Raw genomic sequence first — 23,656 nt, forward strand, 5'->3', positions numbered from 1 at the left:
GGTCAAGGTACACAGAGATAACCTGAGACAGCCTGCAGAGAACAGATAACCTGGCCAGCCTGTGTGTCACGTGGTTTTGCCCCTGTCTCGGCTTCCTACAAATTATGCCAGAAATGCAGCGTTTAAAATATTAACTTGCTGCCCATATGGAAACTCCCCAAGCTTGCTGTAACTACATCAATACCCTGCAGCCCTAGACTTGAGGCTCTCACTTCTGACCTGCTGCAGCAGTGTCAGTGAGAGTCTTTGCTCTCAAGCTGGTAATAAAGACCCTTATGTGTCTGCATCAGAATTGGCTCCTTGGTGGTCTTTGGGTTCCCTAAAACTTGGGCCATTATAGAGAGTAGTCAGATAACAGTAAGAACTGAATAATGATGAATATCTAGCATAAACTTTTAAAGTAAAAGTAATGAAACACACACACGGTTTTAGGGGAAGCTGAAACTTACTGAGCAGCAGTGAGGATAGCCTAGTCAGCATGGCAACAGCCCTCTCACTGCAGTGTTTAGAAATTCTCCCTCTTACGGGGATCTATGGGCAGCACCCCCTCCCTTCACAGAGAGTATTGCTTGAGACAAGGAGGGCAGCTTTCACACAAGCCCACACAGCATGAGTTAGAAGACAGAGCCTGGATTTCCCAGACTGTAGGCAAAGGAGGAAATAGCAGAGGAAGGGGCTCCAATGCAGAAGTACCTGGTGCCACACAGAGCTCCTGAGTGCTCAGTGCAGAGTGAGTGCCTCAAACTGCGGAGGAGCACGGTCAGGGCCCTGCTAAGACAAGCTTCAGCTCTCTTCAGAAAACACAGCAGAGGCCCACAACACATATTCCATACTGGCCAACAGACAGACCATCAAATATTTAACTAGTAGGGATAGTCAGTGTGCCGAGAGCTAAATACCCCCTTTGAGCACAAATCTGCAGAATTTCCAACATGCTCTATGGCCATGATTTTTATATAATAATTAAAATAAAAATTCTGTAAAAGCTACAAGTTTATAAATAAAAGTAAAATGGGCAACAGCACCATGTGGGGATGTATTGCAGCCAGGAGCAAGGAGAAATCAGCAACAGTGATGCAGTCCACTTACAGGGACCAACTAAGGAAATGATGGCATATGTCTGCATAGCACACACAACACCTACTGCAGTTTTCAGTCTGAGAAAGGCAGGCTCTTCAGTTTGTCTTTACCATACCACAGACTAGCTACCGGATATAAAAGAGCCAACAGAAGCCAGCAATTGAGAGGTCAACTGGTCACAATGCACACAAACAAAATCTCCCTTCTTCCCATATTTGCATGACAACTTTCAAAGCCAGAGCAATACCAGGAGTCAGAAAGACAAAAGGCACCAGTACTTTCCAAAACAGTGTCTTAGTTAGGTTTTTCTATTGATGCCATAAAACATCATAGCCAAAAGCAACTTGGGGAGGAAATGGTTTTAGTTTACAACTCTTAGGTCACACTCTGTTGCTGAGGGAAGAAGTCAGGGCAGGAACTCAAAGTAGGCAGGGACCCAGAGGCAGCAGCCTGTGCCAAGGCTATTATGGAGTGCCGCTTTACTGGCTTGTTCTTTCTGCCTTGATTAGCCTGCCTTCCTATAGTATTTAGGACCATCAGCCTAGAGGTGGCACTGCCCACAGAGATAGGTGCCCCCACATCAATCCTCAATCAAAACAATGCCCTACAGGCTTGCCCACAGTCAACCTGTGGAGAGTTTTTCAACCGAGGTTCCCTCTTCCCAGATGACTCTAGCTTGTGTCAAGTTGACATAAAACTATCAGCAGGGCAGGGATCCCAGCCCTCTACTTCCCACAGCAGGGCAAGGGATCCCGGCCCTCCACTTCCCACCAGGCTGGCAAGCCATCTGAGGTTTATTAGCTGTCTTACAAGGATTACAAAGTTGTACCCAAATAAACTATGTGGTAGGCCTTAGGACTGCTCAAATGTAGTGCATCTAGAGAAGTCAGCCCTGAGACTGGCTTTCCTGGAGTCTCTACCCAGGGTCTCCAGATGAGGAAAGCCTCTACTTCAGATCACAAATGCACAATCACAAATCCTCCACCTCAAACTATGTCCCATAGTTGCTTTTATGAAGGTCAAAAGAGCAGAACTAAGTACCAGCAAGAGCCCTGGTGTGACCCACCATGCCCAAAACACCTTCAACTTCTATTTTACAGCATGAAAATAAACCAGCCAATCTTCTCTAGAGCGCAAAAAGCAAAGCTACCATATGAGGATGAATATGGTTCAGGGAAGCCTGGGCAAAGTGTCCTGGTGATTTGGCACTGTCATATAAACTCAAAATGGTAACGTTTACTCATATATAATTTGAATTTTCATATTTGTTCCCAGATCAGTTGTCCTTAAGAAGCTAAAATGGAACCAGTGCAATTTTTTGAGAGACCTGAGCCCCGTGTCACTGCCAGGGCACATGTCACAGAAGCCAGAGACTCTAGGTCATGAAAGAGTTACACACCAACCTAGAAGACTCTTGTTTCTTGTGCAAATGATTTCTCCATATGCGTTTCTATTCCAACAAAAACTATTTGTGAATGAAGTATCAAGTTTCTGATTGTCAAACGGCCCAGTATCTGTTCCCCTGATCCTGTTATAAACACAGCTGACATTAAGAACACAAGGAATAAGGCAAAACAGAAAACAAACATGTTGCAAGACCTGTCTATTGTTAACTTTGTGCCCTTAAAGTGCTTAGCTATCAACCTGGATTCCTTGGTAAAACAAATCTTCAGGAACAGAAGTGTTCTGATATACCATGACATTTAGATGAAAAAAATTGTTTTAAATGGGAGGGGTGAGCTTGGAAAGCTATGCAAGCAATCCTGCTTAATGAAACTGAGGAGGCCTGAGGCAGACAGAAAGCACTCCCTTGCTCTTGACCAGCTGACCTTCAAGAGAGTCACCTGAGGTGAAAGTGATGAAATGAAGCACCTTCCTGCTGCATCAAACCTGCTCCATCAGCAAGGAGCAACAGTGAACACCCAGTACCACAGACAGACAGACAGACAGACAGACTCAAACCACAGTCATCCTCAGCCAGCTGAGCCAACACCACTGACCAATTAATTCTAAGGCACAGAAACAAGCCTCTCATCAAAGACAGCATCTAAGTTAAGAGAGAACTGGTCAAACTGTGTAATCTTCTAGCCAGAGTACTGGAGATAGGACCCAGTGCTTACACACAGTAGGCAATGTTCCACTACTCTGCACACCTAGTCCTCGTCAGCTGATTCATGGCAGAAGCCTACAGTTAGAGGTCTGCTCATTTCTACACAGGAACACAACAAGAAGGTACATTTTCCCACTGCACAGGGACAGTCCCAGGACCTTGGGTATCCTTAGCAGTCAGATGCTCTACCACTGAGCCAGCCTCAGCCCTGGTCATTAACTATTTTACATTTTTATTTAGATTTGGGTCCCCCCCCCCCACCTCGGTCAAGTAAGAACCTAAAACTGTGATTTATGACTGATGTGCTTCTAAACCACTATCTGTATGTTAAGACTCATTCATCATTATGTAACACAATGAGAGCAGACCAATACCAGCCTCTGGTTATAAATCCACATGTGGTGCTTTAGTATCAGTTTTTCTCAAAAACAGCTGTTAAAGTTGGGACCTTCAGTTGCCCAGAGGCCATATGGTAAAACTGGATGCCAGTCTGTAGCAATATTGGGAGGTGGTAAAACTTCCAGAGGATGAAACTTAAAGGAAAGAAGTAAGGTCATTAGGGATGTTGTGATGGTTTGAATATGCTTGGTCCAGGGAATGGCACTATTAGGATGCATGGCCTTGTTGGAGTGGGTGTGTCACTGTGGGCATAGGCTTTAAGACCCTCATCCTACCTGCCTGGAAGCCAGTATTCTGCTAGCAGCCTTCAGATGAAGATGTAGAACTCTCAGCTCCTCCTGCACCATGCCTGCCTGGATGCTGCCATGTTCCTGTCTTGATGATAATGAACTGAACCTCTGAGCCTGTAAGCCAGCCCCAATCAAATGTTGTCCTTTATAAGACTTGCCTTGGTCATGGGGTCTGTTCACAACAGTAAAACCCTAACTAAGACAGAAATCATGGAAAAGGGTGGCTGACAGCTGAGTTAAAAGTGCCCCACCCTGGGCAAGTTGTAGACGGGTCTCATCAGATGAGGCCACACCTCCTAATCCTTCCCAAATAGTTCCACTAACTGGGGTTACACATTCAAGCACAAGGGGCCATTCTCACTCAAACCACCATAACAACTGAACCATAAAGAAAGTCTTACACTTAAAAACCAGCTGGGAGAGCCAGGCGTGGTGGCGCACGCCTGTAATCCCAGCACTCTGGGAGGCAGAGGCAGGCAGATTTCTGAGTTCGAGGCCAGCCTGGTCTACAGAGTGAGTTCCAGGACAGCCAGAGCTACACAGAGAAACTCTGTCTCAGAAAAATAAATAAATAAATAAATAAATAAATAAATAAATAAATACCAGCTGGGAGAAGGCTGGACCCATCTCTAGGCCTAAGGCACAACTATGAAAGTGAATATCCTTTGATGGTAAAGTGATAAGAGCAAAAGCCCCAGGAGAGAAGTGACTCACAGACATGCAAAAAAGCTCAGCACAGTACAGCAAAGGCCCTATTCAAGTGGACTCAGGCCACAGAAGTCAGTGGAGGAGATAGAAGCTGACTGTGCACAATCTTGGAAGGTTGCTGGGAAAGGAAGCCAATGATGGCTCCGCAGCAGGTCCTTCACCATTACTGCCATCAACATGCGCTTACTGAGCCCCACAGACCAGAGGCCAAAGAAGGGGGCATAGAAACAGCTCTCACACAAAGCTTGCTGGGAAGCTGAAGGAGAGATCAGCTGGTCCATGAACACTTACAGAGACCACAGCAGAAAAGAAGGCAATGAGTCAATACCCACAGCCCACACAGACACCAGCCCATCACTGTGGAAACAGCAGGAAACAGAGAAGGGTACATACAGGTGATTCACGGAGAGACTTAATGGGACAAGCATGCAGAGAACACACCACCTCGCCAGTATTCCAAGTCAAAGGAGGGGTGCAGATAGATGACTGGCTGGCCAACTGATTGATGACACATACACTCTCCATAGGAATAAATAACAAAATGCCCACAGGGGTGCAGGAAACAGTACAGTGGCAGCATCCTACAGAGCTACACGGGTGCCACTTCTCAAGAATCCCACTTCTGGGGAGACTCCTACAGAAACTAACACACAGGTCCATGAGGAGATATTTACTAAGTGTTCATTGTAGCAGTGTATATGTAGAGAAATTAAAACTACCCTAGATGTCCCCTCAAGCAGAGAAAAGTGATCTCAACATTAGGACTTCTGCAATTTTTGAGACCTCCCCTGAAGAAAGAGATCAGATCCACAGTCAAGTTTTAACACTATTACAAAGAAAACTATATGTCACATTACAAGCATGCATTGCTCATGCACAGAGACATGTCAGCGTAAACACTAGTACAGACTGCTGTGGTCCACATGGTATCCACTGAACACAATCCATGAAGCAGATACTGAGATCATGACAGTGACCAGCACATGGGCTGAGGAAATGGGAGCAGAGCAGGAAGGAGCAAACCTCCAGCTCCCATTGGCCTGCACAAAGACTGCACAGAAGGCTCTCTCTGCCTTAAGAAGAAAGGGGGATTCCCCTGGTAGCCATCATAATAACAGGAGCCCCAGGTACCTCAGATGCTGCAGAAGGGGATGTTTCCCATCTTGAAGGGCTTGGCAGCTGCAGGCAGTTAAGCAGCAGCCTCAGTTGTACTTTAGACTACACCAAGCCTGGGCATTCTAGATGGGCTAAAGAGTGGAGCTCTGGGAAACACTAGAGCACTGCAAGCATCGTGGGAGTCAGCAGTTCAGGAAGCGATCCCAGCCTCCCCTCATCATACACAGCAGAATCTCTGGGCCTCTAACCAGCCCTTGAGTTGCACCAGAAGACACACAGGGAAGCTCCACTAGCCTGGGGAACACCATGCTGAAACATTACAGTCACGGGGCTGATACTGACTCAAATCCAATGGACTGTTGAGTTTTCCAAAGACTTTAAACATGAGGCTTCTGACATATTCCAAATGTCCAGGATGCACCCAAAATTATTTAGCACATACAAAGAGAAAAAGAAAATCTCATGGAAAAATATAAGAGACACCAAGGCCAAGATGGCACAGATGCTGAAGTATCTGCCACAGACATTTAAGGGGCTCCTGCACTAAGTAAGAGAAACCTGCAACACATAAAGCATGCGGTGGAAAAACAAATCATAGGAAGAACCCTAATAAGTCCCAAAGTTTCCTGCCATGGGTCTATATGTTAGCACAGGAATGTTTGCTGTGAAAAGCACTAGGTTCCATTCCCAGCACTGCTCCCCCAAAAAGGAAAAAAAGACTTCCTGCCCTACTCCCCAAGACTATAAATACATCATACTCTGATAAAGTTAAATTACATGGCAAAGGAGGTTCTGCAGATGCAATCACAATTACTAATCAACAGGCACTGAGCTGATTAAACAGGTTTATCCAATATGCCTAATCTAGACGCATGAGCCTACAGAAAGCAGAGCTGCCTCTCTGGCTCGGAGCAACAGAAGAAGTGTGATACACACTGTGATGGATAATCATTATCAACTCAACTGGATTTAGAATTACCATGGAAAAACAACTCTGAGGATGTTTCCAGAAGGTTTGGAAGGAAGACTCACTCTGGATTTGGTTTTTTGGGTTTTTTTGAGACAGGGTTTCTCTGTGTAGTTCTGGCTGTCCTGGAACTCACTCTGTAGACCAGGCTGGCCTCGAACTCAGAAATCCACCTGCCTCTGCCTCCCAGAGTGCTGGGATTATAGGCATGTGCCACCACCGCCTGGCGGAAGACTCACTCTGAATATAAGTGGTACTATTGTATGGTCTGTGGGTCCTGGACTGAATGAAGAGGATAAAGTGGGCTAGTGAGATGGTGTAACGGGTAAATATTTCCCCCCACGTAGCAGAGAGAACTGATGCCCGCTAGTCATCCTCTAAGCTCCACGTGCACGTTATAGCATGTACATAAGCTCATGAGGAGCACACACGTGCACGTTATAGCATGTACATAAGCTCATGAGGAGCACACACGTGCACGTTATAGCATGTACATAAGCTCATGAGGAGCACACTCGTGCACGTTATAGCATGTACATAAGCTCATGAGGAGCACACTCGTGCACGTTATAGCATGTACATAAGCTCATGAGGAGCACACATGCACACATAAAGAAGGAGTTAAAATGCTTTTGAGAAGGAAAAACCCAGCTCAGTGTCAGCATTCTCCGTTTCCTGACCATGGAAGCCATGTGGCCAGCTGCCTAGCTCACACTCCTGCCACAATGCCTTCCCTGGATGAGGGAGGGACTGACTGCACCCTTAAAGTGTGAGCAGAGACAACACCTTCCTTCTTTAAACTGCTCCCGTCATAGCAACCAGAAAGGAAACTAATAGAGATGCCAATTTTGAGAAGCACTATGGCATGACAGTGGGGCCATGTGAGGAAGAGCCCTGGACAGGACTCAGCTGGCCAGCTACTCAGAGACAGAAAAGAACAGGGAGGCAGATCGCTTCAGAGCCTCCTGAAGGACCCAGCTGGGCGCTGCCTTGGTCTTGGCCTTATGAGACTCCCAGCAGCCAGCAGAGGACCTGGTCAAGCCATCTCAGATCCTGACCTACATTACAGCACTGAGATACTAAATGGAAATCTGGCCTGATTTGTTCCAATGATTAAGAAGGAATAGCTACAAAGTTCAGTGCCTGGGCAGGAAACACCTTAGCAAGCACCTACGGAAGCTCATCCTGAGGCCATTAGCAAAGCAGCCCTCACACACTTAGGGTCCACTGAGCACTCTAAGGGGTAAGTGTGACTTTTCTTGATGTATGGGTTTTGTTTTTTTTTTCTGAAATACTATTTAGCCCAACAGCCAGCAGACTAAAGCAGGAGGAACATGAGTTCAAGGCCATCCTGTGCTACACATTGGCCCTATCTAAAATAAAAATAGATAAAATACTTTGTCTTTTTTTTTTCTTTTTCTTTGAGACAAGGGTAACCTATAATCCTGGCTGCCCTGGAACTCATACTGTAGACCAACCAGGCTAGCCTCAAACTCAGAAATCTACCTGCCTCTGCCTCCCAAGTGCTGGAAAAAAAAGGGGTGCACCACCACTGCCCAGCCAATAAAATATCGTCTAAAGAGATAACACGTTCCTTAAATCCTCATCAACCTGCTTCCTGGTTTGTTTGGTTTTTTTTCTGTTTTTTTGGGGATTTTTTTTTTTTTGAGACAGGGTTTCTCTGTGTAGCCCTGGATGTCCTGGAACTCTGTAGACCAGGTTGGCCTCGAACGCAGAAATCCACCTGCCTCTGCCTCCCAGAGTGCTGGGATTACAGGCGTGTGCCACCAAGGCCCTGCTGCTTCCTGGTTTGTTTAGAACTGTTGGCCCAACTGTGTTTACTCAAAGAGAGGCTCCATCAGCATATTCCCAGCACTGTGCGAGAGGAGAGACAGAGCTGCTCTCTACTCACACTTTGAGTTTGGTGCACTGGCCCGGCTTTAAGTCCCCCAGCAGCTGCAACATGGTGTCCAAGAGCACCCGGCTGGAGTTCACCAAGAATTCTCGACCACACGCAATGGCAGCAACATCTGCATAAGACAGAACCAAGCATCATCATGCAGGTGCGGCCTGGAGCACACAGTGGACAGAGAGGAGCGGCTCCCCGCCTCCCTCTAAACTCCACACAGGCATTACCACAACGCACCATGGCATCAAGACACCTGCACTTTCACTCTATTCTGCTGCTGTCTCTCACACACATGGTGAGGATGGAGACGGTGAGGATGATGGTGATGGTGATTTTTTTTCGTAAGAAATCATGGGTGCTTCACATTCTGGAAAATTCTACTTAGCAGACAGTACACTCCTGACTTTCTCTTTACAAAGCCAAGGACAGCAGGTAACCAATGAGCATGAAAACACAGTGCTGCTAGTAGAGCTCACATGGTACTGAACATGGACCTGACAACCGTCATAGTGACTACACATCAAGAAGTGGTACCATGGGGCTGGAGAGATGGCTCAGAGGTTAAGGGCACTGACTGCTCTTCTGAAAGTCCTGAGTTCAACTCCCAGCAACCACATGGTGGCTCACAACCATCCGTAATGAGATCCGACTGAAGACAGATCTGAAGACAGTGTACTCATATAAATAATAAATCTTTAAAAAAAAGAAAAAAAGAAGTCATACCATAACATGGGAGGGACACTGGGACCTGGGTGTTGCAGTCCCAACTAGATGCTTTCTTTAAGAGCTGCCTTAGTCATGGTGTCTTTTCACAGTAGTAGAACAGTGACTGAGACAAGTACCTAACCTAACCCCAAGACAGCCCTCTCTGCAGCCAAGTTTTTCACAGAGCAGCACATCCAGGTTTCCAGAGTCTCATCCGTGAAGGTGAGATTCTGATCTGCCTTCATCTGCACTCAGAAGGGTATGTCTACCAGGGCTCAACAAAAGCCTAAGTTATTTCTCCCAAGTCTTAAACTGAAATACACACACCCATTTAAGATTCATGCAGCCTTGTGTAGCATTACTGTATACAGTTCATACCTGATCCTTCATAGTATACTGACTATGTGTCTTCCTCACTGACCCAGCTAAAGAGAAACACAAGTTTCTAATAAAAACTCCAATTCACTATATTGGGTCAGCTCAACTACTGAAGAATGTTAGCAAGAAAACCCTGCAAGACAAGTAGGAGAGTTCTATGTAATAAACTGAGTATTACAGGTGATCAATGCTAATTTTTCCAAGTAAGCAAGACATTTACATGATAAGTGCTACTGAAGGCATCAGAGTCACAGCCACTGAGTACAGAAATGAACAGGCCTTCAGTGATCTCACAGTACCATTCCGCAGCCACCTCTTGGAACCCCAGAACATGAAGTTCTTATCTGTGTGTATGAAAACTCAGGCTGTGTACCAGGGGCACAGGGCTGGTTTTGTCTCCACAACATCTGCAGACATTTGTTATGCTTGTCTGCTATACCCACAGAACAGAGAGTGTAGAAACATCCTGTGGTACGTGGGACCCCTCTGCACAGCACGACAATGCCAAGAGGGAACACGCTGTGTGTGGCCCTCCAGAAAGGTCAGCACCTCTCAGAGCCGACTCCACTGCAGGGACCAGGGCTTGTTGCAGAACAAGGTGGGGGTGGGGGTAATTAGGGAAGGAGAGGGAGACAAATACAGAAGAAGGGGGGTTGATTAACAGCAAGGATATCTGAAATGTCATAAAGAATCATACTAGTATCAGCATGCATACACAGCCAGCCCGGGTTACAAGCTTTCTTTTATAAGCATTGCTGTGGTCATGGTGTCTCCTCACAGCCATGGAACAGTGACACAGACAAGAACAATGATTGCACACGTGAGACATATTTAATACCAGCTTCTGCTTAGAGTCTAGTAAACGGGAACTGCTCCATTCTTCCCCGGAGAGGGGAAGAGGCTTCCTAAAACATGATAGCTTTTCTTGAATATATCAGAAACCTAAGGCTGGCTGTGAAGCGCCTAAGGAAAGAGACTGGGGCTTCCAGGCAGAGTCCTGGGACAAACATCTCAACCTGGGGCAGATGCTCAAGGCCCAGTAAGCCAATCTCAACAAAGTAGGTCGAATGTTTCCCAAGCCAGGTCAGGCCAGCAGCTGGGGAAGGCTGACTATGGAAGGAAGACACAGCCCCCCTCCCTAGCTGGGATGCTCACAGGTGCATGGGTTTATTCAAACTCTCAGAACTTCAAGAAGATGAAAAGGAGTGATGAAAGCGTTTACTGTGTGCGAGACTTTCTGAAAGATCAGTTTGGCAGCAAAACAATAAACAGCAACCAAACAAGCCTGGGTTTCCTTTAGATCAGTTACTTCTAAGGAGTGATGGTGACCACAAGCCATTGGGGTGCTTTCCCATGCTACATACACCCAACACCTCTCCCAGCTTACAGAGATAGACTCAAGGATGAACACTGTTCTTCAGACACTGACACACACATGCACATGCACACACATGCACGCCCACCTGCCCGTCCGCCTGTAATTACCAACTCTGATACACAGCACTGTGTCTGAAAAGTTACCTACTTGTTACAATTCCAGCCAGTGCAAAGACAAATTGATTTTCATCAGAATCAACTTCCTTGACGTCCCCATCCAATGACTTCACAAAACTCTCCATCGTCTGGCCAGTGATGTTGAAAAACTTCAATGCTTTGTCCTGAAAGTTAAAAAAAAAAAAAAAAGAGGAGGAGGAGGAGGAGGAGGAGGAGGAGGAGGAGGAGGAGGAGGAGGAGGAGGAGGAGAAGGAGAAGGAGAAGGAGAAGGAGAAGGAGAAGGAGAAGGAGAAGGAGAAGGAGAAGGAGAAGGAGAAGGAGAAGGAGAAGGAGAAGGAGAAGGAGAAGGAGAAGGAGAAGGAGAAGGAGAAGGAGAAGGAGAAGGAGAAGGAGAAGAAGAAGAACTGTCACAATTTTCTAGAGAAGCCAGAGTAACAACACCAGAATGAGCAAGCCATACAGAAGAGTGACAGGGTATAATTACAGAAACAGTCATAAGGAAGCCTGTACCACCACTCAACATTCCCAGGAAGGGAAGCTTCGATGTTGACAGTCAGACCTGGCCACATTAGCAGAATAAGTGACTTCTGTGTGTTCAACCCCTAAGGAGACATCTGCATTAACCACCCCCCACACCCCGGCAGGGAACATCACAGAAGCCTGGCTGGAAAGAAGGCTGGACTTGGAGGATAAAGGGAGTGCTAGTGCTGCAAATGCTGTCCCTGGACATGACAGGACCGCTGCACTTGTGACTCCGACAGCTGTGTTACCTGCACAAAGCAAGCCGGCCCACGATCTAGCACAGAGAAGAGACTGGTTTAAGAGGCTCTGTGCCTCACTCTGCCTCACAGAGCTGCAACAACATTTGAGGCTGCTGGAGTCGGTGCTCTTCAGGACTGTGGCACTGGCAGGCCCATGCTCTAGAGGATGGCCCTATACCCTGCCACATACAGGCAGCACTAATGGCCTTAGTGACATATAGATATAAAAGTGAGCACAGGAAATCCAAGGGGATCTGGGTTATGTGACTGAGATATGCTGTGCACGTATATGTGTATAAAATTGTCAAGATTTACTTAAAACCAGGGCACATTTTAGAATGTAAAAACAGGAAACAAAACCTTAGAGAACAGCATAAAGGAACGGCCTGGGTGATAGAATATTCTAAGAGTGGAGATGGCCTCTCAACTCTAGAAATTTTCTAAGAAACCAGTGAACATTTAAGTCCAGTGGGTAAATTACAACATGGAAATCATCTTTATTTTTAAGACAAAGTCTTATGCAGCCCTAAAATTATACTTTAATAAAGCTCAACAAACTTTTAAAGGACACTTAAGGCCTTCCTCAGGGCCCTCCACTGTGTGTGTGTCCTCTAAGAAGTGACTAATGTACCTCTGGCTCTCTGTGAGATCCCCTCCTCTCCACTTCTATCCCTTCTATCCCTTCTATCCCACTCACCCAGCGGCAGGAGCTTGCTTCCCTCAGGTGTCGCCTGTACCGATACCACACCTGTTTCCTCATACAGCTCCCACATGCCTCCTCCTTCCCCATCTGCCCTGCAGAGGCTACAACCTTACCCCAACCCTCACTCACTCATCATCACGTTCATTTCCTATGTGTGCCCGTGTCCAGCCATTCCTTTGTTAAAGTACCTGAAGGCTCCTTAGCCCTCCTACCCTCAGGGCGAAGCCAGCATGTGCTTACCTCTAATCACAGAGTGACCTCCCTTCCCTCTATTCTACAGGAAGACATACTTCTCAGTCCTACCTTTTTGTTGTCTTTGTTCGGTTTTTTGAGACAGGGCTTCTCCATGTAGCCCTGCTGTCCTAGGCTTGCTCTGAACACCAGGCTGGTCTCAAACTCACAGAGATCCTCTGCATCTGCCTCCTGGGTGCTGAGATTGAAGGTGTGTGCCACCGTGCCCTGCCTTTGTTCTGACTGCTTCTTAAAGTGTCTTTGCCACTTCTACCATTCCTATCTACTCATCAAGGCCCATTTCAAATTCCCCTCCTTACGGGAAGTCCCTAACATACATACATACATATAATACAATATACTAGATACATCAATACAACAAATAATACAACCTAATTTTTGTCTTACCCATGAGGTAAAACACACGAGCACTGTGAATGCTGTACTATTAGCTTTTTATGCATACATTAAGTGGTTAATATACAAATACTCCTCTTGGGTTCTGGGACAGAACATGGTATTTAATTTTGCACATCCCCAGAGCACCAGGTGACACACTGAACACAGCAGGCATCAGGCCACCATCTAGTGAATGAAATTTACAAATCTGCAGCATGGCAGGACTCAGTAGTCAATGTCACAGCAGACAAACTGCCTCGTCTAGTCACAAGGCACATTCAGCAGTATGTGAACTTACTCCTCCGAGGATGGCTCTGACGACCTCCTCGCTGCTGGACACCCCCCAGAGGAGGGTGCAGGTGACAGCTCCCATCTGTGTGCAGTACTCTGCCTGCTGGAGGAGCTGCTGTTTTGCCTCATTCAGTTGCTGTCGAAGAGCCAACTTCTCCTAAATTCACAAAACAGAACAAGAAAACAGATCCTAGCATTCAGTCTCAAAAACCTCTATCACATGTACTCTCTCACAATGATCTTTATTAGAGAGAGAGCATTCAGATTCTAGCCATTATGAGTCACAACTCACATCCAAACAGTCCGAGCTTACAGAAGAGCGCACGGCTGTTTTACACTGATGAAGGATAACTCCAAAGAGCGGTTAACAGTTCAGGTAAAGAGAAAGCTAGAGGTGGCTCCGGTCCCAAGTGAGAACACCTACAGCCACACTGCCGGCCTCTAGAACAACCTAACACACAGCCTGCGTGGCACAGCATTTCTAATCAGGGAGCCTGTTGTGACCAAAGAGTCACTCAACTGGCAGACACCACACCAAATTTAGAAAAAGAATTGTAAGAAGTCCCTTTCTAGGCCAATGGTTCTCAACCTGTGAGTCGCAATCCCTTTTGGGGGTCAACCAACTCTTTCACAGGGCTCACCGAGAACCATCAGAAAACAGAAACATTTGCATTATGAGTCATAACAGTGGCAAAATTATAAAGTACCAAAAATAAATTTATGGCTGTGGGTCTCCACAATGCTGAAGAACTATATTAAAGGGCTGCAGGGTTAGGAAGGCCGAGAACCACTGTTCTAGGCAAACATCATGAGGAACTAATTCCTCATGAGAGGGTCATGAGAGAGGCTGAAAAATATGAAAAGCATGTGTGGCTATGAAATGACATCAGAATCAAACACCAGACCTACGACCAGGCAGGAAAGCTGTGAAGGTGAGTACTGCAGACATGCTCAGGCTCAGCACGTGGATAACAAGACCATGGAGGCCAGGGAACGTTCCCTGCCCTCCCTCCAGCAGCACCTGAGAACACCCACAGCTGGGCCACACCCTCACAGGCTCATTAAGGGAAGAAGAGAACCATTCCCCTGATGACCCTCATGTCAGCACATCCTGAGGAGTTCTCACCCTCCCCAGGGATCGTGTTTCTCTGGCACTAAAGTCCCCTTTAAGGAGACAGCAGCATTTCCTGAGGAATGAACAGGGAGGGCACATCCCTCAGTTGTGGAGCACCGGCCTATCATACGAGGCCCTGGGTTCTACCCCCAGCACCACCAAGGACAGAGGAATAAACGAAAATTAAAAAAAAAAATTCATTTATATCAAACAGAATTAGTTCGGCCACAGTTTAAAATATACTAGATAGCTGAGGGTTTTTTTTTTCTTTTAAAGAAGTCGATGTTAAATAATAAGAAGGGGTTTTTGTCTAGAGGTTCAAGAGAATTGAGGGTGGGACTGGAGAGATGGCTCAGTGGTTCAGAGTACTGACTGCTCTTACAGAGGATGCAGGTTCAATTCCCAGCACCCACATGGTGGCTCACAATACCTGCAACTCTGGCTCCAGGGGTTCTAACACCCTGTTTTAGCCTCCATGAGTACCAGGCTCACATATGGTACACATAAATACATGCAGGCAAAAATATCCATACATATATAATAAAAATGAATAAAAATTCTAAGAATCTAAATGTAACACTATGTGCCCTTCGTGTCTGACTTACTGATACTGCAGTCTGGATTCGCTGACAGACAGAGTACTGGGTGTCATCATGGCATATCTGTACGCACTGTTACACATTGTTCTCATTTCTTCCCTCCAGCACCGCACAGTCAATGGCGGAGATGATAAGTACACTATGCCTGGTTGTTCTCAGCTTGCTTCCTGCACTCGCACACAGTTCGGAATGCAGACCATGAAATGGTAGGCACTACTTTCAGGGAGGGCCGTCCATCCCACACGGATCAAGGCATCACGACCATTCCCCACAGACATGGACTGACCCACAGCTGCTACTCTCTCTGCAGCCATTCGAGGTGGGGTTATGTCACAGCAGCATACTAACGTGCCATGCGTTTAAAGCTTTCTGAAAGCATACTGGGAAAGGGGAGCCCCCCTTGCTTCAGGCTCCAACATGTTTATGTCAAGTGTCCTCCAAAATGCCCTGTGCTGGGTCAGCCCTCTCTCCCCAGCTCTGTAACAGGGGCAAAGAAAAACAGCAAGTGGCTAGGGGATGAAAACACCATGTCCTTGAGAACAGCTAGAAGGTGAACCGTCCGACAGAGATTGTCATTGTGATCCGTGGTCCAGCATGCCTGCAGTGGGAGCTGGACGGCGGGCCTCCCGACCAGCAGCTCCAGCCAGCTGCTTCGTCCCGGTCCACTTCTGAGTGCTGAAGCCTGCACTGGATGCTGCTGCTTCTGTCTGCTCTGATCAGGCTACACCAGCCATGTATGATGATGTTATCTGTTGCTTGCTATTTGTTCTTTCCCTTTTGGTTGCTACATACCCAATAAACCCATTTATCTGAAACTGTAAGAACAGAACTTTAAATCTACCTCAACAAGGTCCTGCCCCATTAAACTGAGGAAACCTCCAACCTTCCAGCCTCAACCCAGCACGGCAGGACACACTAGTTCTAGCACTCAGGAGTCAAGGGCAGAACTGAGGAACACAGAGCAAGATTCTGTCGTGGGGCGGAGGGGGTTGGGGGGTGGGAATGGGGGTGGAGGGCAGAGGCCACAGGCTGAGATAAACTGCATCCAAACTACAGCAGGCCTGCCGCACACACCTCACAGGTTCCAGATCCACTGATTCTGCCAACAGAGCACTGAAGCTACCCCAGTTGACCTCAGGACCCCATGCTCACACAACAGGCACTTTACCCAACATGCCATCTCCCCAGCCTGAGTACAGTAACCATTTATATGGCATTTACATTGAATTGGAGAGCACAATAACCTAATTAAGGCATATATGTGTGGGTTACATGTAAATACTGGACTTATTCACAGAAAGGTCCTGAACACCTTAGGCCTATCCACAAGAGGTTCTAGAACTGATTCCCCTCAGATACTGAGGGACAACTGTATCTGTAAGAGGGCAAACGATCCAATCAAACCTGGAAAAAGTGTTGGGTTCTATGAATACTATAGTGGGAGAAAAATACCATTAGTCTTACTTAGCTGTGACCCATAAAACTACAGTAATGACTGGCCTTGCAAGATAGACCCACTAGTGTATGCTGTCACAAAGGCACTGGAGGTAACCATCGTGCCCCTAAGTTCTTATCTTTACACCTGAAGATCAGCCCATCTTTCCACCCTCATCAGAGGAGCTTCTTCATAAAGATGGCAACAGATTCAGAGACCTGCAACCTGTTAATGTGCAGAATGCTGTAAGTTCTCAGCTCTAAATAGGACATCTATACTATACATACACTCACACACACACACACACCACTCAGGGACCATTGTGGAAGAGAGAGCAAAACAATTTTAGGAGCCTGAAGGAGCAGAGTTTGTATCAAAACAGTATCCACTGGACATGGCAGTGCAGCTGCACACATGAACTCATGAACACACGTAGCTGGGGCTACATGCACAAGGCTTGCTTGCACAAGGTGAAGCCAGCCAAAACCCCAGCATGGTTCATGGTTGGGGAGGAACTCATGAGATCCCACCCCATCTGAAGAGCTCTTAGCAACTGATGGCTGCTGGAAGGAAAAAGACTCATTCTCTGCAGGGACATGGCCCCTGAGAGACTACCCAAGCTCCTGAGGAGGGTCTCACACCCATGTGCATCAGACCACACTAGGGCCCCACTTAACAGGTATTAAGGGAAGTGGGGGCACAGCGTGAGAGCGAAAGAGCATGTGCAAGCTCTCGAGTGCACAAGAAGCTAGGAGTGAAAGTGTGTCGGTGTAACAGGAAAGGAAGCGGTGGCGAAGGAATCGGATGGACCCAAACATATTATATGCATGGATGACTATTGAATAAAATATTATTTAAACTTTTAAAACAATATCAAATAAAGATCCCTTCTAAAATTTTTCTGTAGTTCATTACAGATTTTAGCTGGATTATACTACCAGCTAATTTTCTTTAAAGGTTTCTTGAAGGGCTAGAGAGATGGCTCATCAGTTAAGAGTATACACTGCTCTTACAGATGGCCTGGGTTCCATTCTTGTATAACAACAACAAGAAATACAACAACAACAACAACAAACTATAATTCAAGTTCCAGAGATACTCTCTGACACTCTCTTCTGGCCTCCAGGGGCACCTGTACATATACGGTGCATATAAACACACACACACACACAAATTTAAAAATAAGAGCTGGGCAGTGATAGCACACATGCCTTTAATCCCAGCACTTAAAGAGGCAGAGGCAGGCAGATTTCTGAGTTCAAGGCCAGGCTGGTCTACAAAGTAAGTTCCAGGACAGCCAGGGCTATACAGAGAAGCCCTGTCTCGAAAAAAACAAAACAATAAAAAATTAAACATTAAAATTAAAATTAAAATAAATAAACTTTTTAAAGTTTCATAGCAACTCTTTCCTAATAAATTAAAATTTTTAAAGTAAAATATTAACAGAAAACTGACAAGTCTCTCCCCTGGCTGACTGAATGCGGGTGAATGCCTTTCATTCCAGCACTTGGAAGCTGGCTGAGACAGGAAGGTCAAAAATTCAATGCCAGCCGAAGCTGCATAGAGTTGAAGGCAGCTCAGGCTCCATAGAGAGACCCCATCTCAAATAAAATAAATAAAATAAAATAAGACAGAGGAGGAAGTGCAGCTGCAGCTGCCTGTACTGAGTAAGCACCTGTACTGAGTGATGGAATAGCCAGGGTCTCGAACACTGAAAGTATTGTTGTTGTCATAATACATGCCTTTATTGGAAACAAGGGGATGTTTTAGCTTTGACTGTTTTTCTATTTCCACTTAAGTTGAACAGGTCACTGGTTGAACAGGGATAAGCGAGCTGGCTATAATAAGGCCACTTGTCTCCTGCAGCTGTCTTTTCTGTAGCACTGTCTGTAGTCCCTGCCCAGGCCTGCACAGATCATGAGGCAGGACTGGAAGCTTATTTTAGAGCTGAGGAACCAGGAAAGAATCTAGCAACTAGGAGACTGAATTAGATTACTGCCAGTGAATACTTCAGTATGGGTAAAGATCATTATGAAAAGGCAGAAGTGAGTGACTTCAGTATGTAAGAGCAGTATAGAATCTAAAATGTGGGTGTTCTGTACAAGTGGCATTCCTGTGCCCCGCCCCACCTCACCCCCATGGGGGTGAGGACTCTTAGGCAGGAGCTTTGCTAAATAAAGTTGTAATGAAGTCGTTTCCTCTCCTTCGATGCAGCAACTTAGTTGGATCACTGGAAGAAGAGAGGTGGGACTGGATACTTGCTCTTGGAGTGCAGAGGCTAGTCAGCGGAAGAGTCCTGACAACAGCAAAAGGTCTCCACGCTGTGGCACAGGCACAGCTGGTGCTATGTTTGTTTTTGAAACAGGCCAATCTCGGAGTCACTATGTAACAGAGAGTGATCTTGAATTTCTGACCTTCCTTCCTCCAACTTCCAAGTGTGAGGTGTATACCACCACGCCCATTCTATCCAGTTCTGGAGATCAGGCCAAGGCTTCGTTCTCCACCCCACTTCAGTGGAACATGCCTGCTCTCGCTGTGTCTGCCCACAAGCCTTTCAGTACTGAGATGATATGCTGTTAGTCTTTCATCACTGTCAGAACAATGAAGGACAAAAAAATGTCTTTTTCCATCACAGTTTCAGGGCTTCAGTCCAGTCAGTCCATTCCACAGCTGTAGTCAGGACGGGACAGGACAGCAGAGCTGAGCTGCTCATGCCATGGACATCAGCAAGCAGAGAGAGAGGGTCTCGTGCTGCCATGGACATCAGCAAGCAGAGAGAGAGGGTCTCGTGCTGCCATGGACATCAGCAAGCAGAGAGAGGGGGTCTCGTGCTGCCATGGACATCAGCAAGCAGAGAAAGAGGGTCTCGTGCTGCCATGGACATCAGCAAGCAGAGAAAGAGAGAGGGGGTCTCGTGCTGCCATGGACATCAGCAAGCAGAGAGGGGGGGGGGGTCTCGTGCTGCCATGGACATCAGCAAGCAGAGAAAGAGGGTCTCGTGCTGCCATGGACATCAGCAAGCAGAGAAAGAGAGAGGGGGTCTCGTGCTGCCATGGACATCAGCAAGCAGAGAGAGAGAGGGTCTCGTGCCTTCTCTTTCTTGCCCTTTTAGTCTATCTGGGTTCTCAGACTATTGCATAATACAAGCAGGATTCAGAGTAGCTGCTCCCCAATTAATCATCACTAGAAATACTTCCACAAGCACAGCAGAAATGCACCTCACGAGCTGGGTGATGGTGGCACACGCCTGTAATCCCAGCACTTGGGAGGCAGAGGCAGGCGGATTTCTGAGCTCGAAGCCAGCCTGGTCTACAGAGTGAGTTCCAGGACAGCCAGGGCTATACAGAGAAACCCTGTCTCGAAAAACCCAAATCCAAAAAAAACAAAAAAAGTTGTATTTATATATTTATTCATCTATGTGTGTGTGTGTGTGTGTGTGTGTGTGTGTGTGTGTTTGTAGAATGATAATTAAAGAAAAACAGGTCATGAATTTGAGAGAGAGGAGGGGTTGGAGACATGAAAAGCATAAGAAAGAAAAGAAGGGAGAGAAATTATGCAATATTTTAATTAAAAATAAACTTCTTTCAGATTACTCAGTGACCTTTGAACTTAGCCTTGCACAAAGTCTAGAGCAGAGACACAAGTTCTCTGTCCTAATGGGGCTGAAGGAGACAGTCCACCAATCCCCAGGAGAGCCCTTGGTCCCAGCAAGCCTCATGACAGTCTCTGCTCTGAGCATCCAGCTGCCAGCTCCCACCGCCACCCTCACTAAGCTCTACTCACAGTGCTTTAACATTTTTCTAGCTTATCTGTCCAGTTTTCCAAATTCCTCCTACAAACTAGCTCCAAAGGCTTGCAAACCGCATGGCCAGGTTTAGTCACAGCAATGGCCCTGCTCTCAGCACTAACACCCTGTGTAAAACAGAGTATTTCTATTGCTGTGACAAATACCTAGATGGAAAAAGTCAAAAGGAGAAATTCATTTGACCCACAACTTCACAGAATTCATTGTTACCTGTTTCACTGATGTGGCTGTCCTGGAACTCGCTGTGTGGACTAAGCAGCTGACCTCGAACACAGAGGTCTGCCTGCTCCTGCCTTCCAAGTGCTGGGATTAAAGCAGACTCTGTTTTAAATGTCTACCAACCCCTTCTTGCCTACTGGCCAAAATCTAGGCCATAAATGTTTAGTCTGGGACTTAAGAGATGGCTCAGCAGTTAAGAGCACTGACTACTCTTCCAGGGGTCCTGAGTTCAATTCCCAGCAACCACATGGTGGCTCACAACCATCTATAATGGATCCGATGCACTCCTCTGGTGTGTCTGAATATAGCTACAGTGTGCTCACATATATAAAACAAATAAATAAATCTTTTAAAAAAATGTTTAGTCTGAAACTAACCAGACTGCCTTATAATTTATAAGCTGTTCTTAATGGAATATAGCAAAACTAAAACTTCAACTTTGTGTAGTTCATACAAAACCTAATCCAGGCTTAAGAATAAACCATGTTCTGCTTGCTCAGTTTTAAAATACGAGCCAACTCTATCAGTTTTCAAAACCTCTCCTACAGTCACAAACATTCAGAATTCTTTAGCACACAGGCTAAAGATATTGTTAGTACAATATCTGCTGATTTCCCTGTGATAGCAACACATGAGATACAAAGGCTGTGTGCCTATTAGCACACAACAAATATCCAAAACACACTGGCTTTCATTGCTCTGTACTTCTATTGCTTTATTATTTTAAAATACAAAGATATGCAAACCCCAAATTCTATAAGAGGAAGCATAGAACTAGTTTTACAGTAGCTGAATTAATGTACGCCATCCTATTGTAAAAATATTTTCAAAAAATATTATAGGGCTAGAGAGGTGGCTTGTCAGTTAAAAGCACTTGCTGCTCTTGCAGAGGACTGGGTGCAGTTCCAGCATCTACATGGCAGCTTACAGTGACCTGTAACTCTAGTTGCAGGGGATCTGACACCCTCTTCTGGCCACTGGTGAAACCAGTCCTACACTTGCTAGACAGACATACATGCAAGCAGAATACTTGTACATTTATAAAGAAAAATATAGTTTCCCCAATAGTAAAATAAAATATAATTAGTTATTTCCTAAGTATCAATAAATCATAACCAAATTAATTAGAAATATTTCTAACTTAATATATCACCAATTGTAAGCTATTTGCTTCCAGATTCTTACCATGTTATAAGTATGTACAATAAAGCAGACTTGTTTTGCTTTGTTTGAGATAGGGTCTCTCTATGTAGCCCTGGCTGCCCTGGAACTCACTCTGTAGACCAGACTGGTCTCAAACTGACTGAGATCCACCTGCCTCTGCCTCCTGAGTGCTGAGATTAAAGGCATGAACCATCATGTTCAGCTGAAGCAGCCTTTTAAATATAAAAGTTAAAAGGTGAGGTGAGATGCACACTGGGTAAAGCTACTTGCAACCAACCCACAACCCACATGAGGGAAAAAGAGCCAACTTCCAAAAGTTGTCCTCTGAACTCCAAAGTGCAGCATACACAGCCTGCATAATGTACATAGACATACCATTCTCTCATGCCCAAGGACTCTAACTGTACAAAAAGAAATGCTAAAAGGAAATGTATGATCTGTCTGCCTGTTAAATAGTTAATAAACTCTATCAACAGTTTACCTACCTTCAAACCTACTCAAAATACCAATCTGTGAAACTATAGTCTCCTGAGGGCTAACAGAGAAAATGTGAGATCAGTTGCTCCTCAGGAGCGAAAGGTAGCAAAGCCAGCCTTCGGGACCCAGACCCTGCAGGTGCCTCGCCCAAGAGCCTACCTTCTTCTCCCTCCCACTGTCTGCCTGGGCCGTTTCTAGCCGGGCTTTGAAGTGTTCACGGTCCAGTCTCAGCTGTTCTAATTCTTGTTCTTTTCTTTCCAGGTCTAGAAGAGACAGAAAAATACTTAAGACGTCGAATCACATACAGCATTCTTAAGAGTCCTGTTTTTAAGCTCTCTTCCATTTTTCAAGCCATACCAGAAATCTTTGGGTGTGGCTGGGGGGGGGGGATATAGACGCTGGAGAGTAAACCCTATCCTGTGCACACTAAGCACAATGTGGTATTCAACTGCCTCCAGTCCTGAAAGAAATTCTCCTGTTACCTTATTTTGTGATTTTAAGACCTCATTTACTTCCAGACGAGTACTCAAGGCTTCAAGAAAATGAGTTCTTTAACGTACTGAAGGCAGAGCTAGGAAGCCTGACTCTCTCATGGCACAAACGTGTGTCTGTGCCATAAAAAGCAGAAGGCATCTCAGGAGCGGCTGGTGCCAGCAGGAGCTGACTCACAGAGCAAGTCCCACCAACTGGCAGACTGACTCAATGGAACAACTGCAGTAGTAGTCAATGGAGGCGGGAAGCAGCAGAGATCAAGACAAGAACACGCTACAGTGAGGGGGTAGTGAGGCGACGTAACACTTCCTCTCCACCAGCATTTAGCTGATGAGTCAAATGGCCAACAAAAAACTCAAAAGACACCCACATCAATAAACCAACGAAAAGCCTATTATCAACTTTAAATACAGTCATACTGCAGAAATACCACTGTTCAAAGGAATGGGGTATTTAATTCAATTTTTTTTTTTTTTTTGGTTTTTGTTTTTTTCAAGACAGGGTTTCTCTGTGTAGCCCTGGCTGTCCTGAACTCACTCTGTAGACCAGGCTGGCCTCGAATGCAGAAATCCTCCTGACTCTGCCTCCCAAGTGCTGGGATTGAAGGCATGCACCACCACTGTCCTGCCTTAATTCGAACTTTTAAGAGTCTGATCTCAAGGCTAAGAAACTAAACTTTTTTGCATACAGACATACACACACACACACACACAGAGAGAGAGAGAGAGAGAGAGAAAGAGAGAGACAGAAACAGAGACAGAGACAGAGAGATTTGAGAATAAGTACTAAAGGACTTGGACACATGGAGTT

The 23,656-nt window shown here is 45.9% G+C and overlaps 1 protein-coding gene across 2 annotated transcripts in view; it reads right to left on the reverse strand.

The window, feature by feature from the left end:
* Window positions 1-23,656, reverse strand: part of Hsf2bp (heat shock transcription factor 2 binding protein) — a 78,467-nt gene that overhangs the window by 43,737 nt on the left and 11,074 nt on the right. For both annotated transcript variants that reach the window (XM_052164507.1, XM_052164508.1), the window contains exons 3-6: window positions 22,514-22,617; window positions 13,549-13,698; window positions 11,188-11,320; window positions 8,583-8,700 (exon numbers count right to left, since the gene is read on the reverse strand). In XM_052164507.1, coding sequence (XP_052020467.1) covers window positions 8,583-8,700; window positions 11,188-11,320; window positions 13,549-13,698; window positions 22,514-22,617 — 505 coding nt within the window. The remainder of the gene's footprint in view (window positions 1-8,582; window positions 8,701-11,187; window positions 11,321-13,548; window positions 13,699-22,513; window positions 22,618-23,656) is intronic.

Source organism: Apodemus sylvaticus, chromosome 19, assembly GCF_947179515.1.
Source record: "Apodemus sylvaticus chromosome 19, mApoSyl1.1, whole genome shotgun sequence".
NCBI classification, from domain to species: domain Eukaryota; kingdom Metazoa; phylum Chordata; class Mammalia; order Rodentia; family Muridae; genus Apodemus; species Apodemus sylvaticus.